This window comes from Limanda limanda, chromosome 3 (assembly GCF_963576545.1).
Source record: "Limanda limanda chromosome 3, fLimLim1.1, whole genome shotgun sequence".
In the NCBI taxonomy this organism is placed as follows: domain Eukaryota; kingdom Metazoa; phylum Chordata; class Actinopteri; order Pleuronectiformes; family Pleuronectidae; genus Limanda; species Limanda limanda.
The window spans coordinates 21,576,324-21,600,976 of NC_083638.1; the positions used below are offsets into that span (position 1 = coordinate 21,576,324).

The 24,653-nt window shown below is 39.9% G+C and overlaps 1 protein-coding gene across 2 annotated transcripts in view; it reads left to right on the forward strand.

Moving 5' to 3' along the window:
• The first annotated feature begins 2,158 nt into the window (after nucleotides 1-2,158).
• nfat5b (nuclear factor of activated T cells 5b) overlaps nucleotides 2,159-24,653 on the forward strand; it is a 32,755-nt gene continuing 10,260 nt past the window's right edge. For both annotated transcript variants that reach the window (XM_061068787.1, XM_061068788.1), the window contains exons 1-6: nucleotides 2,159-2,419; nucleotides 17,072-17,197; nucleotides 19,669-20,299; nucleotides 21,580-21,766; nucleotides 22,848-23,038; nucleotides 23,672-23,844. In XM_061068787.1, the coding sequence (XP_060924770.1) occupies nucleotides 2,341-2,419; nucleotides 17,072-17,197; nucleotides 19,669-20,299; nucleotides 21,580-21,766; nucleotides 22,848-23,038; nucleotides 23,672-23,844 (1,387 nt within the window). In that variant the 5' untranslated portion in view covers nucleotides 2,159-2,340. The remainder of the gene's footprint in view (nucleotides 2,420-17,071; nucleotides 17,198-19,668; nucleotides 20,300-21,579; nucleotides 21,767-22,847; nucleotides 23,039-23,671; nucleotides 23,845-24,653) is intronic.

A 24,653-nucleotide genomic window follows, 5' to 3' on the forward strand; every position in this document is an offset into this window, starting at 1 on the left:
CATTGTTAGATTCAACCAGGGGTCTAATCAATTTCATTAAACCCCACTGTACTGCAATAGAGGCTTAAGTCTTTCATCGATCATCATTGATCCTTCTTGTTCATCCTGTCCTTGTGTGATGAATGCAACTTCTAACTTGTAGGAAGGTGTTTTGTGTCGGTTTGTGATATGAAAGGACAAACTCTTACAACACAAAGCGATATTGATAACCAAATGTAAAGGTCAGATGACAACAAATAACAACAGCAATAACAAACAGCAGAGCAGAAAGGATGAGTCGGCTGAGACCGGGCGAACAGGGAGATGATTCTAGGACACATGAATACACTGCTGACAATTTAGTTTAAGCAGCCGCCCCAAAAACAGATTATAATGCTGAAGCCAGTTCTGCAAGAATCAACACTTGTATATTGAAAACAGTGTTCGTACTGTTCGAAATGAAATACATGTGAGTAGAAAATCGTTTGAAGATGAGAGACCATGGGATAAACATTTTCCTTTAAACGTTTGATGATCTGATGGGGAATACTGATGGAGGAACTTCAACTCAACACATAAGATCAGATAAAGTGGTTCAACCAGTTTATTTTGAATTTGTTAATGTGAGAAAATATCAAAATAAGAGGCATAAATATGGAATAATGGAATGTATTGGTATATGTTGTACAGATAAAATACATGTAATGTGCAAAAGGATACTGAGTAGTTGCGTTATGAAAAACATGCTACATTTATTTTACATTATGACTAGTTGAAGAGTCTGACGAGTGTTCCTTCCTACACTGAAAGAGCTTTCAGGCTCCCACAGTGTCTTGAAAGGACTTTGTAACATTGTTAAGAACAGTGCTATATAAATAAAGTTTATTATTGTATTATAATATAGATAAAATAATCCTTTAAAAAACAGCGATAATTGCTCCCCTACACTGTCCAACTTGCAATCAGTGACTTATTATGCTGCGATGTTTCGGTACTCGACCTTCATCAGGCAAATTTTTGTGACACTGAGAAGCCATCTTAAATAGGGAGTGGCCACAGGTCAGGCACCCAATCACATTCCCTAAAAAAATATTTTTATAACAGGTCCCATTTGCATGTGAATCTGTATAGATACATCTATGACAAGTAATAAAATAATCCTTTATCAGTCCTGCAAAAGGGAAAGTTGACATGACATCAGCAAAGGAGTTGGTAAATATATAAACATAATATGGACTGCATCTAAAGATAGAAGAATGAAGCAACGCATTAGAGCACAAATACCATAATAAAAATGTTTCAGATGACAAAAGAGTAAAAAAGTATATATATAAATTAAACATTACGGAATGATTAAATTAGCCGGTAAACTAGATTAAAAGTTAATAATGAATAAATAAAGATAAAATGTCTAAGCACACCTATCAAATATCTTTTAGAAGCATTGTCAGAGCAAGTTTTTTCACATGCTCATATACGATCCAGACCTGTCATAGAAAACAATCCTTGCGTCGCTGTCTGCGTAATGCGTCACGTGTGTGGGCGTGACTCACGGGGTGTCCAAACTTTTTATCCCGAGGGCCACATACAGAAAAATATACAAAGATCTGGGCCACTCACGCCCCCCCTGCCCTGGAGTGCCTCAATTGCGTCGCTCAGGGCGGGGGGGCGTGGCGGCATTCTGCGGGACAGCTGGCAGGTCAGGGGTCAGTCGGGTGCCACCTAGTGTCTAAACTGAAAAGTGCAATACAGTGGGCCATAGTCCATTACATTACATTACATTTCATTTAGCTGACGGTTTTATCCAAAGCGACTCACAATAAGTGCATTCAACCCCGAGGGTACAAACCCAGAACAACAAGAATCAAGAAAGTACAATTTTTTCAAAAATAAAGCAAAACAACAAAGTGCTATTAGTAAATGCCATTTAAGTGCTACTAAATTGTTAGTTTCAAAAATGTTGGTATATATTCTTAATTTTTGTAAATTTTTTTAATTATTTTTTTTTGATTTTTTTTTATGCGGGCGAATTAAAAATGGATGGCGGGCCGCAGTTGGCCCGCGGACCGTAGTTTGGACACCCCTGGCTGGAACATGCGCGGTGGGAGGGGCCAGGTGGGCGGGGTCGGGTCCTCCGATGCTCTGAGTGACAGCGGCCGCAGTCGACCAGGAATAAACAGCGAGAGAAGAGCAGGAGAGAGAAGAGCGGCGACCGGAGGCTGTTCTAACTTTGTACCGTGACGGCGACACACTAAGGGACTCGACCCCTCGTCACCGGCCGGTGTGTGTGTGTGTGTGTGTGTTGTGTGTGCTGTGGTGCGACCGCTGGAGCCCGGTACCCCCGCAGCGCGGAGGAGTGCGATGCCCTCTGACTTCACCTCGCTGCTCTTCAGCGGGGACCTCGAGCTGACTCGTCCCGGAGCCCTCCTCCACCTCCGAGGTAACAGCCACACCCCCCCCCCCTCTTCTGCGTGGAAATGTGTGTTTAGCTCACTGCCTACCTGCCTCGTGTGTGTCTGTGTGGGTCTGTGTGTGTACCCCTGTACTTGTATATTACTGAGAACCGTTTTAAGCATAGACCCTACAGAGTGAGGACATTTCGTGGAAAGTGAGGACTTTTCTTCAGCGGTCCTCGCCTCTTCAAAGGGCTGTTTGGGGGATAACACCTGGTTTGAGGGTTAGAATTAGGTTGGAGTTGGAGTTAGGCATTTCGTTTGGATGGGTAGGGTTAGGGTAAGGGGCTGGGGAATGCGTTTTGCCAATGAGTGTCCTCACTAAGATAGAAGTACAAACGTGTGTGTGTGTATTCATTACCCCGCCCCCCCCCCCTTTTCAATCTGTTGCCCATGTTGTTTCCTGGAGCAAGGCAAGGTGCTGGTGTTTTTCACGCACACCGGTCGGACCAGTTTATTTTATCCCCTGCCAGCTAAAAACAAAAAGAAGCAGTGCCGTACATTTTCTGTGGGCTGTTTAAGTCCAAAGGTGCCCCCCCATCCCCCCTTGGAAGCCCCACACATGCACAACTCCTGAGAGTGCTACTCTCTCTCTCTCTCTCTCTCTCTCTCCCTCCCTCTCTCTCTCTCTCTCTCTCCCCTACCATTGACATAAACTGTAAAGTGTGCCAGTCAGGGTGTGGGAGCCTCAGGCGGGTGGAGGAGTGACTGAAGCTGCTGTCAGACGTGCTCCAGGTCCTCCGTCTTTTCTCCTGAAGAGTATGTAAACACAAATGTCCTAGAGAGACGCTCTGCAGTTTCTAGGGACTTTATCCGCCTGAACTCTCAGTATAAAGTCTGTAGATACCCAGGAGAATTCGATGTGTGAACACAGCAGGGGATTCACCGCTAGGTTTTTAACAAGCGACAGATGCAAAAATAAAAAAAGAAACTAAAAGAAATCAAATGTCTCCCGGTAAAAAAGTGTTGACACACAGGTAGAAGACATCGACGAAGATATCAAGAGAGTTTGTGGCAATAACAGCTTTGTGCATGTGTGCAAGCAGGACTGCGAGTAAACTCCGCAGCCAATCCTCCAGATTTTACCCGCAGTCATATCTGCACAGTAAGGACACCAAAGTCTGGATAATGAAAAAAACAACCAAATATCTAGCAGTGAGAATAGCACTCAGTAGAGCGCATACCACAGCCAAGGCCCAACAGTCCCCTTAAGTTCAGTCAAGCCAACAAACTTCACACACTCATAGATATCAGTTCCTCAAGTATGTAAAATAAAAACAAATCCTGGATCTGTCCCCTGATCCAGATACCTTCCCTAAATGTATCAATGGCTAACCTTTTCGCCTCCTGTTCACTTCCAATCTATGCTAATCTAATCTAATGGTTATTATAACATAAATATGTGTCCTTTAAATATGGTTGTTTCAGAATTTTGTCCAACCAAGCACTGGGCTGAGATTAAATTGTTATACTCTGGATAACTGAGCAGATTTCTCAGGGAAGAGGGAAGAGACATTCTCTCTCCTACCACTAGTTGGGTTAGGGCTATTCAGATTCAGTTGACTTATATCCACGTGTAATCATTAATGAGTAAGCCAAAAATTCCTTTTGAGATCTGGACCAATGGTCGCTTGTTCTATAGTCTACTTTATTTGCTTACTAATCACACTATTGTGTATGTGTGTCAAGATAGTTGACTCGGCTCTGTGTGAGAGGTGAACGTAGTTTTCCACCTTTTCGACGACAAGCCCCCCCCCCCATCCTATAGTATTGTCCTCATGGTGGAAATCTTCAATTCCTCAGCATTGACAAGTGATAGGCTCAGCCTGGATCAAAAGGAACGTATTCTCTCGTATGGACACAAGAAAGAGAGGGGTATGTGTGTGCAGCTCTGTTGAATTTCATTATTTCAATATATTGGATTGGATTGTCAGTAACACTGTGTGATTCAAACATTTTAAGGAACTCGTGTTTATAGCGTATGAGTAGTTCAGGGAATACCAAGGAAAAACCACACACAGTAACAATAGCTCTCAGGATAGGAATGTAACTTTATGTGGTTGATAAAGAACTGCGGGTTCATTGATGTCATCCAACTTCTTCCCATCAGCTTTACTTCAAAGGTGAAGAATGTTATGGCTTTTTCCCATAAGTTCCATCAAACCTGGTTAACAATTGTACTAACACAGTTTTAAAAAAAAAAATGTTTTTATTGACACCCGCCAAAGCCTGGTCAATCATTAACCCTCTGGCTGCTCCGTGTGTAAACCTGGGCTTAAATAGCACTGTATTAATATTGACTGCCGTGTTAAGCAAACTCAGCGGCATGTGCTCAAAAATACTTGAGTGCCTTGAAAGCTTGTTCTCGCTCTGATGGTGAAAGACAAAATACCAGACAGAAAAAACATCTGATAAAGTGTATTTTTTGTTCATGAATCATTTGTTGCATTGGGTTAGGGGTCTTCTCTGTCATAAAGAAATAGGTAGGTGGATGCAAGTCAGTATTTTAACACAAAATTAAGCTAAAACTGTATCTGCTATTACTCTTTTTAAACATTCATGTAACTTTGTCATAATAGAGATAGTATTTTGTTGTCATCCAAATCAGTCTTTACCTTGTTGTCATCTGTTTAACATGGACCCCAACCTGTTCTGCATATTTCAGACTAGTTTAGCTAACGTGCGTCTGCTCCGTTAGTTTTATAGGTTTCACAAACGAAGCAACTGTATAACTGTGCTTGAAAATATGTTGGTCTATGTTTATCTCCTTATTTCATCTTTTGACATCATCATGTGAGTAACTATTATTTTCCCCCAAGCTATAATGTGTTAAAACTCGCATGCACAGCCAGCCAACTCTGGATGCAACATTAATATGAGCTCTGTGAAAATGAGCACTGTGAATCTCCATGTAGACAATAGTTCCAAATTCATTAGAGGTTTCTTAAAGGTTCACTAAAGGCCATCACTGCTCAAATTTTGTTTTTTTTCACTACAACGTACTTCTGAAGAACTCAGGAGTTGGACCTGTATTTTGACTGAATTGGCGTTCTTAGTGTCGAATGGCCTTGGAAGTTCTTGCAAGGAGATCTTTTTTATTAAGTTTAATTAATGAGTTACACACAAAGACTGGTTGCTGTTGGTAGATACAGACTTCTGTTACTGCACAGTATGTTCACAGTAGAAGTTAACTGTTAACCTTTACTAAACTCATTCCGTGCATCCAATAAAACAAATGATCCAGTCAATGGAGATCACTCACATCCCTGAACGCGGTGTGACTCTCTTTCCTTATCATCTTTTTATCCCTTTAATTAATCATTAATGCAAACCAAACTCGAGTAAAACTCTAATCAGGGTAAGGTCAAATGTCACCTCCTCTGGTATTTACTGCACACTTGTGACTTTGTTTTGGCCACATCAAATCAATGTTTGAGTGGTTTAACCTGTTAAAGACATACACGCCGTGTGTGCATGGCTGTGTGTGTGTTTGATAAAGTCTTGAGCAATTACTTGGATTTTAAAATTAAAATTTGTTAAAAACAAATCACACTCTCCTTAGTAAATATTTTTGCCCTGCACACAAAAGCTGTTGTCAGCAATTTTGGGATCAGTGTAAAAACTGGTCAAATTCTGTCAAAGAAATATTGATGATATGTCTGACAAAAGATATGAGTAATCGATAGCTTTACAATATTATTTTAAATGAGTATTTTGTTGTGTCTTGATATTTACTTTGGTGATAGTTCAAATGCCAGTTTCATGATATTGCTACTACTATACAGTATATTGTGTGACAGTATAGTATGTTTTTGATTTTGTCAGGTCTGACAGTTTGGGATCATGTACTATTTAATGTACTTCTACAGCTTTCATGATCAGCAATGACGTCATCAAACTTGTCAAACCTAAAAAATTTTACATTTATGTTGTGTTGACTTGCTGTTTTTGTGAGAAAAGGAGTGTTCTTTCCTTGGCCTATGGGTTAGGTACACATATTTTCTAGGTAAATGAATGTGGAGCAGGGTATCACTTAGATAAAACTACAGTGGTGTGTACGAAATGGAGCAATATACTGTAGCTTCCAGTCAATGCTTGCAGCAGTATTTTGCTCTGTTGTGTCAAGCTGAATTTCTGCCTCTCCGTGTTTGTGTATCTCGTCTATAAAGATAAGTTAAGTTCAGCGTAGGATTTGTGTGGATGAAACTGTAGAAAATGTTGTCCTCATCGGCCAAAATGGAAAGATATCAATTAGTACACACCCTCTCGCTTGTTTAACAAAAAGATGAAGAGATTCCTAATGATTTGGTTTCCAGTCATCTTGTGGAGGATTTCTCACACTCGTCTGTGAAAAGCCGAAAGCACCTGTGAGATCTCACATCTGCTCCTCGTGTGTCCCTACAGGGCAAGATGATTCTGAACTGAGAAATGAAATATGAAGTGAGTTTACCATCTGTGAATTAGAAGCAACAGCTCGGAACTAGTACCTAAACCATGATCTATTGATTTAAGAAGGTTGATGTACGAGCAAGGTTTGTTTTGTGCAATTTATAATAAATGTTTACAATAAAGTTAGACCACAAATGATACAAAGAATTTGCATAGACCAACTGTAAGACAAGAAAGCCTGTGTTTATTTTACAGTGTGGAGTTTTATATGTACGCTGACACCTCAAACCATAGCACCAGATCCATGTAATCCAATATAGCAGCCTTACAATAAACCCTCCCCCTGTGCAGCTTATCATATTTAGTTATAGTTGAGACTGTGCCAGAGCGCTGTTGATTCAAGTCTTTGTTCTTTTAGAAGGCTGAATGTTGTGAAAGTGTATTGCTTGATTATGAAATACTAAAATAAGCTTTAAATTGCAACGGGTCGACCTTAAATGTCTGTCCACTGCTGAGTGTCCGCTCTCTCACCATCCTTCCCCTTCTGCTATCAGACCTGACAAATTGGCTGCATTTTGTTGGTGATGTGTTGGTAATGAATTTTGCTGTTATTGCTGTTGTCGTTTGTAATTAGCTCATCTATCATCCTGCCATGTTGTCTTTTTTTTTCCAGCCTCATCATGGAGTGAATTTGTTGTTGGAAGTGATATCTTAAATACAGTGATCTTGAAATATTTTAATTGAATTGCAGACATTGCAATTGTCACCACCAGACGCCCCCGTGTATTTCTTCTCTTTGACTCATCTTAGTAAGTGATACATCTGGCTGCTGCTAGTGTTGTTCTAACATTTTTCCAGATCAAGTTTTTGAACAAAGGGTTTGGGAAGTTTTTACCCTAGTTTGTTTTGGGGTAGATCCAAAATTTTGTAATTGTAGAAACCTCTACACGTCTGTTTCGCTTTTCCATTTGAGTCCCAAAACCCTGCTCCCTCACTCAAGTGGGTCCGGTCTTTCTCCGGACTTTGCCTTTCGCATATGAAGACCGCAGCAGGAGATTTGTGCTTTCATAACAAGAGGAAAATGTCTGCCGCTTTCGGGTGAGGTGTGGCTCAGTATGCATGAGACAGGAAATCAACACCAGCAACTGCGCTTATTTTACCAAAAACTTTTAAATCTCGTTGTCTTTCCAAGTTGACATCTTCTTCGGCGTCTTTTGCACGTATGGCTCCTCTTTTTCATCCTGAGATATTTGAATTCTTTCTGTTTTTTTAAATTTTATTTTTGCTTCTGTTGCACGTTACAAACGTAACCAACTTCCTTGCTATGAAGCTAGCTAATTTGCATTTAACACAGCCTGTCACATCACAAAGTTTCCTTATAGAGGCTGATACAGAGGAGTAGTTTATGACCTTCAGAAACGCTGAATTCCTTTGGCATAACGTAGACAAAGAATCCATCCTTCAGTCTCAGGTTGGGGTATCTCAATATCCTGTGTTTTAAGTCCTTTATTCTGAGTCATTTTCTACTTCCTTGGCAGACTGGCATGGCGGGACAGAACAGCAGGACTGGACAGGCAGATTTCCTCCTGCATCCTGTCATTGTTAGTGTTTTCTTTGCTTACTTGACTTAATTCACACTTGTGGGTTTGGACGCCAAGTGTGATGTTTGGTAGGGCCAAGGCCACGAGAAAACTAAATGTAGCAGAGGAATTCTGAGTGTTGAAAGAAGAAGTAACGCCTTTGTCTGTTCCTTGAGATAATAACTTTTGTCAGTGTGATACTATTTAGTTTAGGGTGGTGAGCTGGCATTGAAGGGACGACAAACCAACTGTTTATTGTACCCACAAACAAAACCTTTATCTGTACAGACAATAAGCATCTTAAAACTAATTTATACGCCATCAGTCAATTTAACAAATTTGCACCCCCACTGGGGTTTTAAAAATGACGTTGTGACAGCAGTGACAAATCCAGGACGATAATGGCTGAAATCAATACGTAGACTGCACCAGTTCTCACCACAAGACTGAAACATAACATCACAATAATTTGAATATGATGTGACATAAAATTGTGTTCTTCCCTTGTATGAGTTTTTTTTCAATAAAACCGGACCTAGGACAAAAGAACAAGGGAAAACTCTGCCAACATATGTCACATGTCCTTGTGCTAGGTTTTGACAATGTAAGGATAAGGAGTGGTTTGGGTCTGGTCCGTTCATTTTTAAATGAACATTTTTATAACTTTTTTTGCATGCAGTCCAGACCTAGGTAGGATTTCTTACAGGATTGTTACATTAGGCTCAATAAGCTAGGGGTTCCTAAAAAATGGTAACTATAAAGGCTCTAGAGCCAGTTAACCGTATAATGCTTGTTTTTCATGAAACCCTTAAAATATCTAGGAGCTAATGACTTACCTCCTGAATGCATTATGGACATTTTAACCTTTTCGTCCTTTTATAGTTTCATTAAAAAAACAAAGGTCACGTTAACATCTAGCCCCGACCTACATTTTAGTGTGTTGAAGCATGACAAGTCAGGGTGAACTTGGTTTCAACTGAGTAACTTTACATGCATTTTATGCAAATTATTCCAGCCTTGTCCTTTGTCCTATTTTTGTTCTGGTTTCCATAGTCATATTGCATTTCTTGCCCTAATTGTATTCGCACAGGTTATTCACAGTCTTTCTTTTTACCTCTACTTTTTTGGAATATATCTAAATCACATTTTTCTTGAAGGACAGATACTTAAGTTCATGGATGATTATAAATAATTTTAGATATTCGTCGGATTTGATGAACTTAAGTCATTTTCTCAGTGAAAATTGCATTATTATGTATCATGTCAGTATTATTTTGTCATGTTTGGTCTCCCTCTTGTATCTTCTTCATGTCTAAGTTTGGCAAAGATGGAGTTTTTCTTTAATTTGCTGAGTAAAGCTGAAGTGACAGTGTTCTTCTGTTATCGCAAACCACGGCCTGCTGCAATAGAAATATGACTTTATTTAAGAGAAACACCAGAGCAACTTTATTTGGTTTCATGGTGGTTGTGTTCGCTGAATCTTGATCAGTGTTTTTCTAAGTTCGCTGTGGTTTTGCTTGATTAGACTTCAAACCAAACCTAAGTAATTAATACCTTGAGGTGCAGGCTCAGTCTTAGGAACACATTGCCATAAATCTGGAAAAGGCAAGTCTTAGAAACGAGGGCAGAAAGTTTGTACAGTATGAATAAGTGCTAAAGGCCTGACGAGACCTACTGTTAACTTTTTGTTTAGGACAGTGATTGTTATGAAATGGCTTCTCAGTTTTCTCAATTTTGCCATTAGGTGTACAGTCATACATTCTTACTCTCAATTGTTCTAGTGTGAATCTCTGACGCCTCAAGACTCAAACATAACTTCCAAGCGCTGACACAGTTTCAGCCCTTTTATCTGTTTATTATCAGCAGCTTCCATCAGAAGCAAGTCCGCAAGGTTCAAAACTGTGACGCCACAAGCTAACTTTTTTTGTTTTTTTATTCACTGTGATTGTATAAACAAAGAGTATTTGAGTTTTCATGTTGGGTCACACACTCAGAAGATTTTTTTTTAAAGGAACAGTTAAACATTTTAGAAAAAGTATGCTCTATGGTGAATAACTACTGTCAACTGTTAGCTTAGCTTAGTATGAAGACGGGAAAAGAATAGCCAATAAATATAAATGGCAGTAATCCATTTAGAATGACTAAAAACTGACGTGAAAGTGCAAGAGGAATCTACTTTAGTCTTTAGTTAATTACCATATTTTCCCAAATGTTGAAGTATTCCTTGAACTAGCTCTATCTGTAATATAATATAAAGTGTTTTACAGCATCCATCTTTCCTCTGCTATTTGTTGGCATATTTAACTAAACATTTTCACATAAAGACTAAAACTGCATGCTTGTTAATTCAGTATGGACATGACATGGGTCAAATCAGGAGAATCGGCTATTGATTTCACCCACAGGTTTGCCTTTCACACATGCCCAACTCAGCGGGAGGTTCTATGCACAGCACAATAACTCACTCGAACATTTGCGTTCATTTTTTATTTATTTTGTTTGGTATAATGTATATGGCATTTTAATCTCTCGTTGGGTCAAATGGTTGGTGTGACATGGAAATGAAAACTAATAACCTACCCATTCACTCTTTTGCATACTTTGGTAAGCTCATAAATTCAGTGTTGATGATTCCTCTCCTGGTTCAGACACTAGTAACACGGCGGCTTGGTGATGTCTCACCACTGGCGAGCGTCAGGCAGTGTTGCTAAAGGCTTTTCCTGTTGCCTCAGCGCGGTTTTCCTGTGACCACGAGAGAACTGTTGGCACACCAATCTATTAGCCTGTAATAGGTTGTAACTTTCTGTGCGTTTGTGGTGATTCACAGGAAAATTGGCCATCTCTTCTCGTCACCAGTTAGGTCTGACTTCACTGCAAGTATGAGCAGGAGTTTAGTCCATATTCCAGAGAATTTTTCAATTTGTATAATAAGTGTACATGTGTGAGACAGTGTGTGTTGTCATCTGTTAATAGTTTGGGTTCCTCTGCTCCCTGAAGTCACACATTCTGGTTAAACTCAATGTCTTTTTTATCTTTTGAGTCCACAGAGTTAAAGGTAGATAATGTCCTCGTTGTATACCGGCCCAAATACCCCACTCTATAACGCTGACTCTGTGAGGATTATTATATTATTATATTAAATGTGACTAACCACCCACTTTGTTTTCAAACCTGACTTGTAGCTGGGTGGTTTGGCCCTCACTGCAGCCTCAGTGGTCTGTTTTGTCCAGTCAGGATTGTGGTGGGTGTTTGTTGAAAGCAAGTCATGTAAACCGAAGCCTGGAGGTCGTTCCTGGTCACTTTAGGATTAGCGGGACTGAAAAGAGCTACATGCCACAAACTCTGAGACTGCTGTGTCACAAACAAATCAATTATCCCGTTCTAAAGCCTGACTGACTTTAACTTTTTTTCCACTTTGTATTGCAGCAATAAACCATATGATCCTGCTTCTATGAGCATTAGCATTAATGTAATCTCGATAATTTGGCAGGTGCAGCACACAAGCAGAATATCCACACATCTTATCTGATGTGTTGTGGCACTTCTCATCAGATGAAGCGTTTGTCCCGTAGAGTGACGGTGCCATGCTCCTTCCTGAATGCAATGCCAGGTTAAGTGCAGTGATAATACCTGCCTTCATAATGGTTGCTATTGTGCAATAAGCACTGTAAGCCTTGTCTCTCAACATATTTGACTCATCATGTGTCATGCAATCATGACATTACAATGACATTACTGATGAGCTCTGCAATCGGAAATTATACTTTTGTTACCTCAATTTTACAAGGAGGTGATATTATATTACTCTGTAACTTCTATATTATTGCATTAGGAGTGAAAAAGATTTTGAACACTGTATATAATTTAGACTATGACTTTTCTGCCATCAGCCTTTATTATCTGCTTCTTAATGCTCACCTTAGATAATATGATTTAAATATGACACATAACTTGTGAGATTTTGATTAATTTAAGAGACAAAACTATACTTACGTCCAAATAATGTTATAGTAATGAATGACTCATCATTATGAAATGCATTCATCAGTCTAGGACATATCAATAAATCGTGTGGTTACAGGAATGACAGAGGTATTTTAGATTCATATATTAGTATGAACACAATTAGCAACAGTTGAAGCATTCTAATAGAGAACTGTGTTGAATCCTTCTGGTTTTTACAGCTGAACCTGCTGCCAGCTGCATTAATGAATGTGTTGATGAATGAACTTATAACTTGTGACCTGATTATTTATCATTATTAGCCAGAGTTGTTTAATATCAAACACTAACTTTTTTTTGGAATAATAAATGCATTAACTATAAGTAAATGAATCATGAATGATGAACTAATGTTGTAAAAGGGAATTATAATTTTATGAGTGTGGTAACATTTAACATATTCAGATTTGTTTCCATGGTGCTGTAAGTATTGTCCGTGCAATATCCTGCACTGTTAATGGTCAGTTCTTCATTTAAAGGGGGAAATAACGCCGTCTTTTTCTCTCATTGTCTCCACATTGTCTCACAAGAGATGCAGACGCTAAAAGACTTGTCTCCTGATCTGTGTTGCTATGGAGTCCCTGGCAGCCTTCGTGTAGGCTTGGCTGTAAACATTTCAGGGTTGTTGTACATGGTTTGCTGCAGGTGCCGGCCCTTTCGCTGTTTTTCTTTCCTTCTTATGCTTGGATTAAACTCCAAATGTTCTGACACGGTGCAGCTAATCTCATCCTCCACCATCGCTTTTTGCTGAGTAGTATTCCGCTCATTTCAACAAATCCACCTCGTGAAATGTTTCAATTGAAGTGGGCTTATTCTACTGCTTCATTTCTGCTTGACAGGATTCCAAACGACAATACCTCTAACCTGTTGGGCAAGTTGAAGAACAGAAAAGGGTCTGGGCACACAGTAAACAAGGCGACAAGCGGGAGGGAGGGAGGGTGCTGGAGTGGAGGATTGGGACAGAAAGGGAGTTAAATCAGTCACTCAGCCAAAAAACCCAGTGCCACGCCCCAGGTGCCAGGGCTAGTAAGAGCAAGCAACAGGAATGTGAGTGAAATGAATGGGAGTGTAAGTCCTGCCATACACATGGTGAGTGCTTTCTTTTTTCACCTTTAGTCTGCGCTATTTAACCATATAAACAAAATATGAGGTACATTGAGGAGATAAAATGTCTCTGTTGTCTCCTGAGGTTTCTAACTTTATGCAGGATTACTGACGTGACGCTTGGATTGTAAATGTATCTGGTTTAGTGTTAGTCCATCTGTTTACATTGAATGTGAGTGGACTTAGCTAACTTTGTGAAACTGCTAAGGAGGTTGATTTGTATGAAAATGTATTATTAGCAGGTGGAGACCTGATCAACACAGACCATGTTATAATGGCGTCTGTAAGCGTGAATGTTTTGGGTTGAGTCTCATCTGCTATATCACTGATCACAGACGGGACTGAAAATGAAGGGTTCACTCGATGTTCTGCACAACTTGAGTGCACTTCAAAGATAAAATCAAAACATCACGTGGTGTGTGTGAGTCAGGATGGTATATTCCCCAGCTAATGGGGCTGGTCATTTTTTTGTTTTTTATTTTCTCCCATGTGAAAGGGACAGTGTTTTGTCACGTGTAAATAAATTGCTCTCTGTCTGCTTAAGGGGAAACAAATATGCAGCAAAATAAGTTTTTTTTACTTTTTAAAGACGTCAAGCAACTGTGGAAACACTTTGAACAGGCCAGCCAGTGATTCAAGACCCACTGCTCTGAGAGAAGAGTACATATTTTCTGTCTGTGCGGTTGGCAATCTGTTTACTGGAAGGGCTGTGCTTGGAGCACATGTTGCTGCATGTGCAGTCAGTCAGGGAGCCCTGAGAAGACTGAAGAGCTGAAGTGTAAATGCAGGGGCAGAGAAAGTGTTTTTGTGGAGGCGGTGGTGAAGGGGACGTTTGCGTGCGAACGCATGCATGTGTGTCTGAGATTTTGTTTGGAGGACCAGCAAAACCACACTAGAATCCTGTGTGTGTATATGTGTGGTTCAGTGTGAGTTATATGAGTTAGCTGAGCCCAGATTTAAGCTCCCTTTCTGGGAACCAGCATACCCTGCTCTTCTAAAGCGAGCTGTAAGAGACTGGAGGGCTTTGGGAATGAAGAGGCATGGGCTGGTTTCAGTATGTCCCAGGTTTGTCTATTGTACACAGTGAGTGGTAACAATAGGAGGGTTAAGTATCTGATATACACACCAAACCCCGGGACTCAGCTGCAAGTAATTAAAGCTGGCAGTTGGCAGAGAAGAGAGTCAGGCGACTGTAATGGCCGCTCGAAGTTCATACCATAATATTTGGATGATGAATCAGGCTGCTAGTAAAAGTGTTGTCATGCTGTTGACCCAAGGCTTTCTCCCCTCACCATGTCCTGTCGGCCCCGAGGGAGGCACAGAGAGGAGAGAAAAAGGCTTTGTACGACCCTGCTGCCTGTTTGTAATGGGATCGGCTGTTTATTTGGTGTGCTGCAGCTTTTGACCTCATTAGTCCCCATCTGGTTTGTTCCTCCGCACGGTGTATATCTAAAGCCAGAGCTCCCATTTTAGCATTAACCATATGGATAATATTGAGAGATGGCATTCAGGGGACAGTGGATGTTAAATTTTACGCAGTTTTACTTCAGTCTCAAAGATATTGAACTAATCCATAAGGAGAAGATGTAGCTTGGATATTAAGTTTGCTAAGGTATACAAAAACACCATATATAGGGCTGGAAGTATTTTTTGGTTTTACTTTGAAAACATAATAAATACATACGGTAAATGAATACAATGTTAATCACATTTTCTCCAAGTCCTGAAAGGAAATTGAGGTCATCAAATTCTTAGTCTTATCCAAGAAGAGCGAGCTCTGTTTAAGAAGAGCGAGCTCTGTCCTGGACTGTCCTCTGGACTCCATTGAGGAAGTGGGGGACAGAAGGATGTTAGCCAAGCTGGCGTCCATCATGGGCAACACCTCTCACCCCCTACATGACAATGTGGGGTCCCTGAGCAGCTCCTTCAGCAGCAGACTGTTACACCCACGGTGTAAGAAGGAGAGGTTCCGCAGGTCCTTCATCCCGGCTGCAGTCAGGCTCTACAACACCAGCACCACCTGATAATGTTGTAGTCCCTGTCTATTATTTATCTCCACTCAACCTCTCACCATAGCTGTATTTGTATTTTTATTTTTCTTATTTATTTTTTATTTTTTTACTCAGATCACTACTATGCACAATAATATTCAACACTTTACATCTATATTTATATCATGGTCACTTATAATGGTTACATTGCAATATTTATATTTTCCTTTATACTATCTTGTAGTATTATTTATATTATGGTCACTTACTTTTTAATTATTTTTTCTGTATCATGGTCACTACTGTTGCAATATTACTTATAATACTTTTGTTTTCATTACAATAACACTTACATCACTCCACTTTCTCCCCAGTACCTGCTTTTGCACAGTGTCTGTTTTGCAGGTTGTTTTTTGTTTTTGTTTTCTGTATATTTTTACTCTCATTATGTGTAGTTTAGTAGTGTATATATTTTGATCTTTCTTTTTTATTGTTGCTTCGGCACTGTTATTTAAATTCTGTTTTTCTCTTTTTTGCTGTAACAAGTGAATTTCCCCGTTGTGTGGATAAATAAAGAAATCTAATCTAATCTAATCTAATCAAGCAACTGTCAAAAGCCCAGATATGCTCAATTTACAATTATATAAAATTAAGAGAAACTGAAAAATAACTTGAACTATTTATCTATCTGTCCCTCAGTTTATCCATTCTGCTTTCCTTTGCCAATCCCAGCTGACATTGTCTGAAAGGCGGGTTACACAGGGCCAACATACACAGACAACACCCATTTAAAACAATTTATCTATTATAAAAATAGCTGCTTGTACATTTTCAAGTGATCAATTCATTTTAATTAATTTCATTAGTTGCAGCTCTACTCCCAAGCCTTCAAGCAGAAATATGTTTAAACGTGTTGGGGAGTGTTATCATCGCCCCTGGTAACATCAGATACACAATGGGTTGGGTTGCATTGTGGGTAATGTATCCACTAGGTTTTGACAAGCTTGAAGAAAATAGGCAATAAAAAAGATAACACTCCTGATCCTGGTCCATTTTGACTTTGTTCATTAAGCTAAAAGTTCTGATTAGTTCACTTGACATTTCTTCCCACTCAATTATCAAGTTAATTATGCTATGGGCTTTTGTTTTTTATCAATCTTGGTGACAACCAGGCAGTCGGATACAGAGTTTGGCAGTAGTGTTGTGTTGTGGAAGCTCATTTGGCATCAGAACTGATGCTAATATTATTATGCATTGTTCCCAAAGTAATAGCGCTGTAGTGTGAGTGTTTCCTTATCATTTATCAGGTTGCTGGTATTTTCTTGCAATTCCGCAATAGTTGTGATTGTTGTACAGTCGTCTACTGCATCAGTGTTAAACTAAATGACAAAGAGAAATGGAATTTGAGGAATGCATTATACAAAGTAACGAGTCATCTTAGTTCTCACGTTTGATGTCAGCAAATTTGTAATTAAATTGACACGTTTAAATGATCAGTTTCATTTTACTCACTGTTCTTGTTAAAATGTCGGATTGATATGACTTCGATCTATTCTCCATCCTCTCTCTATAGAATCGGTGTGCGATCTTCTACCCAGAGAGCTGCATTTGCCTTCCTCCACTCAGCAGAACCCAAAAGTCATGAGTCAAAAGAGTGGCGGAGAGGCAGGGCCTCCTCTTTCTGCTACTGTAGCATCAGGTAGGATCCTGCTCCTCTTTTTCTTATTTCTCCTCTGCGAGCAGGACTGATCACGCCCCACCCCAGAACACTGTGTACCTGTAGGCAAACAAACACCTCCATATGACGGGAAAGCCAGTCAGACAACCCGCTTCTTACTCTGTGATCCTCACGTGCTGGTCCAAGTAAAATATATAGAAACATGTGAGAAGGGAATTATGTCATTGAAGTGGAATCAACAGAACATGTGTGCTGTATGTGCCTTCCACACACAATATTTCGTTGAAAAGTTGGGTTTTCCTAGATGTTGTAGTCTCTTGCAGCAACTCTGTTTTGAAATGTTGGTCACGTACAACAGGTTCACAGTAATTAGAGCCCTCTGTGAATTTTCCATTTTTTAAAAATGTTGCAGGATCGACAGCTTGCATGCAATGTAAGAGTAAATGATGCAAGAGCCTGGCAAAGCTTATTTGAGTTTTGCATCCTCAGCAAAGAGTAGTTGGTTGTTTAAACTGTTTTGTCACGTTTGATTAGGCAAGTTGGAAGTTTTAAATGGCTGTGTTATGTATTTTGCACTTCCAATTTTGAGCTATATTGTTCATAGTGGAAAGTGAAATGGCAAGAGAAACACAATAGTTCAGAAATAAGATATAGAACCCCATCCAACATCCAGTGAAAAGTGGTGGCAAGTGGGATCAAGTGCAATGCAAGTGTCTTTAGGCAGCAGAAAGCGATTGATCAACAAAAACCTGGTCCAAAGTCAATGGTGTCATGTTTCACTGTTATTTAAGAGCACATTACAGATACAATAGTATACACCCACATAGCTTGTGTACAATGATACTAATGACTGAAATACAAAACATTCCCCTGAGTGGCAACTGATAAATAATTAAAGACAGAATTTGATGAATAATTGGCAGTAATACAACAGAAGCTAGATTACACAACCGAGCAAAAAGACTGATCCTGAGCTCACAAACGCCAGGTTTACTGTGTGTCAACTGATTTTATTGAAAATATCTTTTCAATTATGGCATGTTACTGACTTGATAACAACTTGGCATTTGGTAGGATACTATTCAAATAAAAGACCTCTGATTTAGTTTTCGGTTGAAAGATGCATATTTGTTTCAATTTATCATGTTACCACACAGCAAACCTGGGGCCAGGCTATATGCAGTGTAAAAATACTGTACACATGACACAGTAAGTGTAAGGGAGAGATTGTTGTTTTAGCATGTTTTTTTTATTGCCCAAGGTCACACTACCAGTAACCAGGATGTAATTTCCCATTTAAAAAAAAGTACAAGAAGAAAGGACAAATGAACTCGGCCAAACTTATCAATAATGGTCTGAAATTTGTATTAATGCATATAATTTATATATATTATTTTCTTACTCAGAGCTTGATTGTTTTTAGAGTCAATGGCAGATAAGACCGGGACCATCAGACAGGATGGAGCATCTTCTTTTATTTCTATATTTTCTGGTTGCCATGATATGTGATCATATATGTCTTTGTGTCGCAACACTTGCTAAAAATGACACAACCTCCATATACAATGTATGTGCTTGTTTTTCTTCCCGAATGTGTGTTTTGCAAACTAATGAGTCACCAAACAATCCAGAATGTCAACAGAAGTCTAACTCCTTTTTTTTTTTGAACGATCTACAAATTAACCACACCTTTCCGTGCTCTTCATCTAGTTCACCGTAACTATTTGAATGCTTTTGAAATTACAGTGTTTGTCAGCATGCTGGAGCAGCACCTTTTGACAAAGAAAAAAAAATACCCTGTGTTAATAATATTTTTTTTCACTGATAAAATTTTTACTGTTCAGCTCTTATTGCTCATTCGCTGTCTCATTTTTATATTCCAGGAAGTTCCCTCTGAAGCAGGGAGTGTCTGCATATAAAATGGTCTGCAGTTCTCTGCTTCATAGGTCAGAAGCTTGTTTATTTTGTCTCTGTGGCTACGTTCAGTCCCAACGAAAAGAACTTATGTAGCAAAAAATAAATAAACAAAATAAAGCTCCAATAATTGGCATGCATCTTACTGTGCACATAAACATTTTGAACTTCCTCTCCATTTCACCATTTTGGCTCATTTTTTCATTCAGTTGAACATGAACAAAATGCTAATAACAATGATAAATTCATTCAGTTGTTAGATTTTTTTAGTACATAATTTACTCACAAGCATTTTTACTCTTCAGTTTTTTTATTAGGGGGGGGGGGGCTGCTCACCTCTCATCTCTTCTTTGGCCCCGTTTGAGTTTATAACAATACTTTTATTCACACACTGTCCACAGACACATACATATAAGATCCAATAAAAAACAGAAAGGGAAAATTTTAATTGGATGTGTAAAAAATACTAAACAAAAGCAAAAATTAACAATCATGAACACATTTTGCTTCTTAAATGGGACTGCTAGCCAACACAGGTTGAGATGCCTATATTCACTGTCTAATCATTTGCACTGTAGATGCCATGTCCTCTTCTATGACCATGGAAGGCCCCCGCAGTGCTCTTTCCAACTCTTCCAGCTCCACCATACATTCCAGCTCTTCAGCCAGTGACCAGAACCCAGTCCACAGCAACAATGTTGACCAGGAGGATGCCAGGAATAGCCGCGTGGTACCAGAGGTTGTAGGAGCAGAGAACGGAAATGGCAACGGCGGCGGTGGTGGTAACTGCAGGGGGAGCAGTGAACTGGGAGGTGGAAGAGGTGCAACATCCCAGGATCCGCAGGCACATCACCAGATGACCCCGTCAAAGCGCCGCACTGTATTGAACATCTCTCCGCCTCCGCAAGACTTGTTTGATGACAGCCACATGTCTTGCCAGAATGAAGCCTCCCTGGACTCAGAGCAGAGTAACAGCATCTGGATGGATGACTCTCTCTCCAACTTTAGTATCATGAGCAGTGTTTCCTACAATGACAACACAGAGGTACCAAGAAAGTCCCGTAAACGTACCCCTCGACAGAGGCCTGGTCCGAAGGCTGTGCCTGCAGGGGAACCCAGCATGGATGTGTTTGATGCAGACAGTGCTAAAGGCCCGCACTTTGTCTTGTCACAGTTAGGACCCGACAACAAGACAGCATCAAAAGGAAGGTTTGTTCGAACTTTATTTGTATTTAGAAAGACTTGATCTGTTTGATTCTTAACGCCCATAGACTGTATATAAAGATGGACAATGTGACACAGCTTGATCCCAATATCTAGAAATTAAACCAAAGTATCAGGGATCTTGCAATGATGATGTAATTGACCAGAGTCACTGATACACACTCTCAACCAATGGCAAGTCAGTCTCAAATGTCAATCGTGATGTTTCCCCCTGTTAATTAGCACCATATAACTAATCAAACCCAAACTTGGCAGAAAGATGAACGCTTCAACAAACATTTGTCTGATACAAACCACCTAAAAAGACTTCTGGCCCATGTCCATTCAACTAACATGGATGCTGCAGGGTTTACGACCTATACTGCAGCCAGCCATCAGGTGGCGATTGAGTTGCTTTGGCTTCACTTTTGGGGAGCTATCATTTCGACCATCTTTATATACAGTCATGGCAAGAACATATCTAAGTCATGTCCCTCTAAATCTCATGTGGTTCTGTGAAGATATGTGGAGAAATAAAGGAGAAAAAACAACTTGAGGTGTCATAGTAAATATTAGCTCTGGTTAACTAAATGTTCTGACATTGGTAATTGTAGCATTAGGCTCTTAAATAGATTGTGACAATTGTTTCTTGCTGTTGCCGTCACTGTCCCCCTGGATAGTCTCACACAGCACTCATCCTGATTGTCAGAATAGGTTATTATTAGGAAAGGACACACTGACACACACACACACACACACCAACAGATGGAAATTAACAAACCATGCTGGCTCTGGATTTCCCACCACGCTTGGACCGAAGAGGAGCGGCCAGATCAGAGGGGAGGGAGGGGCAGGATACTGAAGTACAAACAATGGTCAGCCACAGTGAATCACAGAGCCCCTCTCAAAGACCTAGGATAAGCAGAGCAGATTAAATAAACAGATAACTCTGAACGCTTTAAGAGCTGCGGATAGAATATGCTTCGTTGATGGAGGGCCTCTTAACTCTGCATTGCTCAGTGCACCATGGCAACTTGCAAGCCGTTTCACCGTTGCAGCTACAAAGAGGAGTTTTCCAGCATTACACCCCAGAACAAATTTCAGCCAGATCTACACACAGATATTTATTATTTACAGTTGTCATTTTGTGGGTATCCTTTTTACTAGTTGGTTTTTGAACCTTAAGATTTGGGCCAATGTAGTAAATGTAGACAGTAGAATTGATACAAATGTCAGAATTAGAAGTGATCCTCTGACGTCTCTGTTAAAATGGGTCTTTGTTGCAGCTCTGACAATCCTAAGGCAGCTAACCATAAAGGGGGGACGCTTTCGATGCAATACCCACCGAAGAGTGAGAGGAAGGAGCTGAAGATCCAGGTCCAACCTGAGACTCAGCACCGAGCCCGCTATCTTACTGAAGGCAGCAGAGGGTCAGTGAAGGACCGCACGCAGCAAAGCTTCCCTACTGTAAAGGTAATGAACTCTAGAGGCAAAGTTTCAGCTTTTCTGGTTCAAGGTGCAGTGTTTACTATTTAGGTGAATGTGATCTATCTGCAGAAATAAAGTATAAAATAATCCTAGTGATGATTTCACTAGTGTTAATTGTTTTCTTTTCCCTTGAATTGACCCTTTTTTTTTTTTTTTTTTACTTCATATTTACATTGGGAGCGGGTTGTCTCTACGGAGGCCGCTATGTTTTTAACAGTAGCCCAGACTGGACAAACTAAACACTTTTAGAGTTTTTATGACAACTGAAGGCTCCCACAGCTTCTCTTTCTCTTACAATTTTCTCCAGTTGCATTTGTTTTTTCTTTGTGCACATTTTCTTAAATGATGGTGCGTAGAGCTCTCAGGGCCACCAGAGTTTTGTGTTATTAAGTGTAAAAATTGTTGTGGCAGAAAGGTTTGCACTGGATTTGAAGAGCCCCTCTTCATCCCCAGCATGTTAAGGCTGGAAGTTGGCTGCAAGTTGGATATAAAAGAATACCACTGTCCAGTCACCTCATATCATCGGGGATGATCATTCATTTAGCAAGTTTGTATCTCATACTGGTCCACTAGGTGATTTTGTGCTGGCCCAGCTTCTGGCTACAGAAGTTGAAACCATGAACAAAAACAGAGAGTCACAGCAGTAGATACAAAATACCAGTAGATTGCACAATAAAGTGGAATCAAAACGGGCTTTTAAACAAGCTATGACTCATAGAGAAAAGTTTTTTAAATGGGCAGAACACACAAGGCTTGATTTGTTGATGACAAGATGCCATTAAAGATGCTCTTGAGGGCATCTGCTGGACAGGTAAGGAAGTACACTTAGTTAACATCTGCAAAACAAGAGAAAGGTGAAGAGACACAGGAACAAGTTTACAGCTGCGACAGGAGAGGGTGTTATAGGACAGGAGAAAAATTATCTGATCCTTCTGACTCATTTTGAAAATTAATTAAGTTTTGCAGAAAAAAGTTAGCATCACAATGATGTCCTACACAACATATAAGATTCAGATCTATTCTCATTTAGCCAATGCATTCCCCTTGTCTTTTTTCACTCTCACAGCTGGAGGGTGTGAACGAGCCAGTGATTTTACAAGTGTTTGTGGGCAACGATACCGGGCGTGTGAAGCCTCATGGGTTTTACCAAGCGTGCAGGGTGACCGGCCGCAACACCACAGCCTGCAAGGAGGTGGACATTGACGGCACAACTGTCATTGAGGTGTCCCTTGATCCAAGCACCAACATGACACTAGCGTATGTACTGTTCTTGAGCAAGAGATCGGCTAGATTGTGTGATAATTTATGTTAAACCACATAAAACAAAGTCAATACAAGCGTTGCTTTGACTGCATGTGTTATACTTCAAAGATTTTTCAATTACTTAATAAAACCATTGTGTAAAGGACCCCTGTGAGCTGTAAGGTAGATACTGTAAATATATGAAAATTTTGTTAATCGCCAGTTAACACAAGCTGTTTTCAGACATTAACTTGCATTCCAGACTTCCTTACTCTATCGTCTTTCCAAGTTGGCATCTTCGTCTGTGTTTTTTTTCATCCTGATATTTTTATTGTGATTTCATTCTGGACGATATCCTGCCTTTTCCTCACACGGGCTCACTCGGACATTCTCTGGAGTTCTTTCCTTCTAACCCCTTGGTAAAACCTCAGGAGAACGTCCGATAGAGCCCATGTGTCCAGAGGAACTGACTTGAGCATTGAAGTTCTCACATACAGCCGCTCTGGAAAATGTCAGGAGAGTATCTGAAGTTCAGTGCTTGTCTGAAAGCAGCTATGATGACACATTGTAAGATGCAGTGTGTTGGTGTGTAAGTGTTGTAAAGGGATTTTGGCAAATGAAGTTGTTTTACGTTGCTTCTCCGTGCAGGGTGGACTGTGTCGGGATCCTGAAGCTCCGTAACGCTGATGTCGAGGCTCGTATTGGCGTCGCTGGGTCCAAGAAGAAGAGCACACGCGCTCGCCTTGTGTTTCGGGTCAACATCCCCCGTTCAGACGGATCAGTGCTCATACTCCAGACTCCCTCATCTCCAATCCTGTGTAGTATGTCAGCCTCCTCATTTTATTTACCTCTATGGTAACGGTTATTACATTAATTGATACATTGTTTCAATCACCAAGAAATAAGATTTGTGTATTTTTGCACAAATTATAATGTTTTATTTATCTAAATGAAAGTTTAAAATGGGTTTAACAAACAGCCTACGAACCGACCTGTGACCTACTTACTTATTAATAACAATTTATACTGTAAACTGAGCCATTTTCTTCTCTTTTAACAAGAGAGGCCCTGTTTCTAAAGTTTAGTGTAGCCCAGGGTCAGGAGACCGTTGTTGTCTTTTGATGTCGCATTCTGAGACAATCTGTACAGATTCCTTCAGACTCAGGTGTTATTTAATAATACGTACAGTATGAGGGTGTGGTTGGTTTCATAAACAGGAAAGATGCTTAAGGCTATAAGAAAGTTTCTGTGTAAGTTGAATTGGGAGAGATGGGAGAAAGCGAAGGAAAGGACCAAACAATAGAGGTGTGTGGACTTCTATTGTTTACACGGAGCGTTAGCCAGGGAAATATCTTTCCACAAATCTAAAAAGTAATACCCCATGGCATGTGAGTGTGTGAGTGTGTGTGTGTGAGTGTTGCTGTAGAGAACTGAGAAAAATTGGTGAAATGTATCAGAGCAAAAGTAATTTGATTGTCAGGATCATAGACTTTACACAAAGATAAAAATGTTAATCTTTATGTCTATTAATCTTTATATACATTCTGTGGTCAGCATATTCAAAGCTCTTTTGACCACAGAAATAACAAAAATAATTTATTTAGAAAAGTACTTTCCCGACCAGATACAC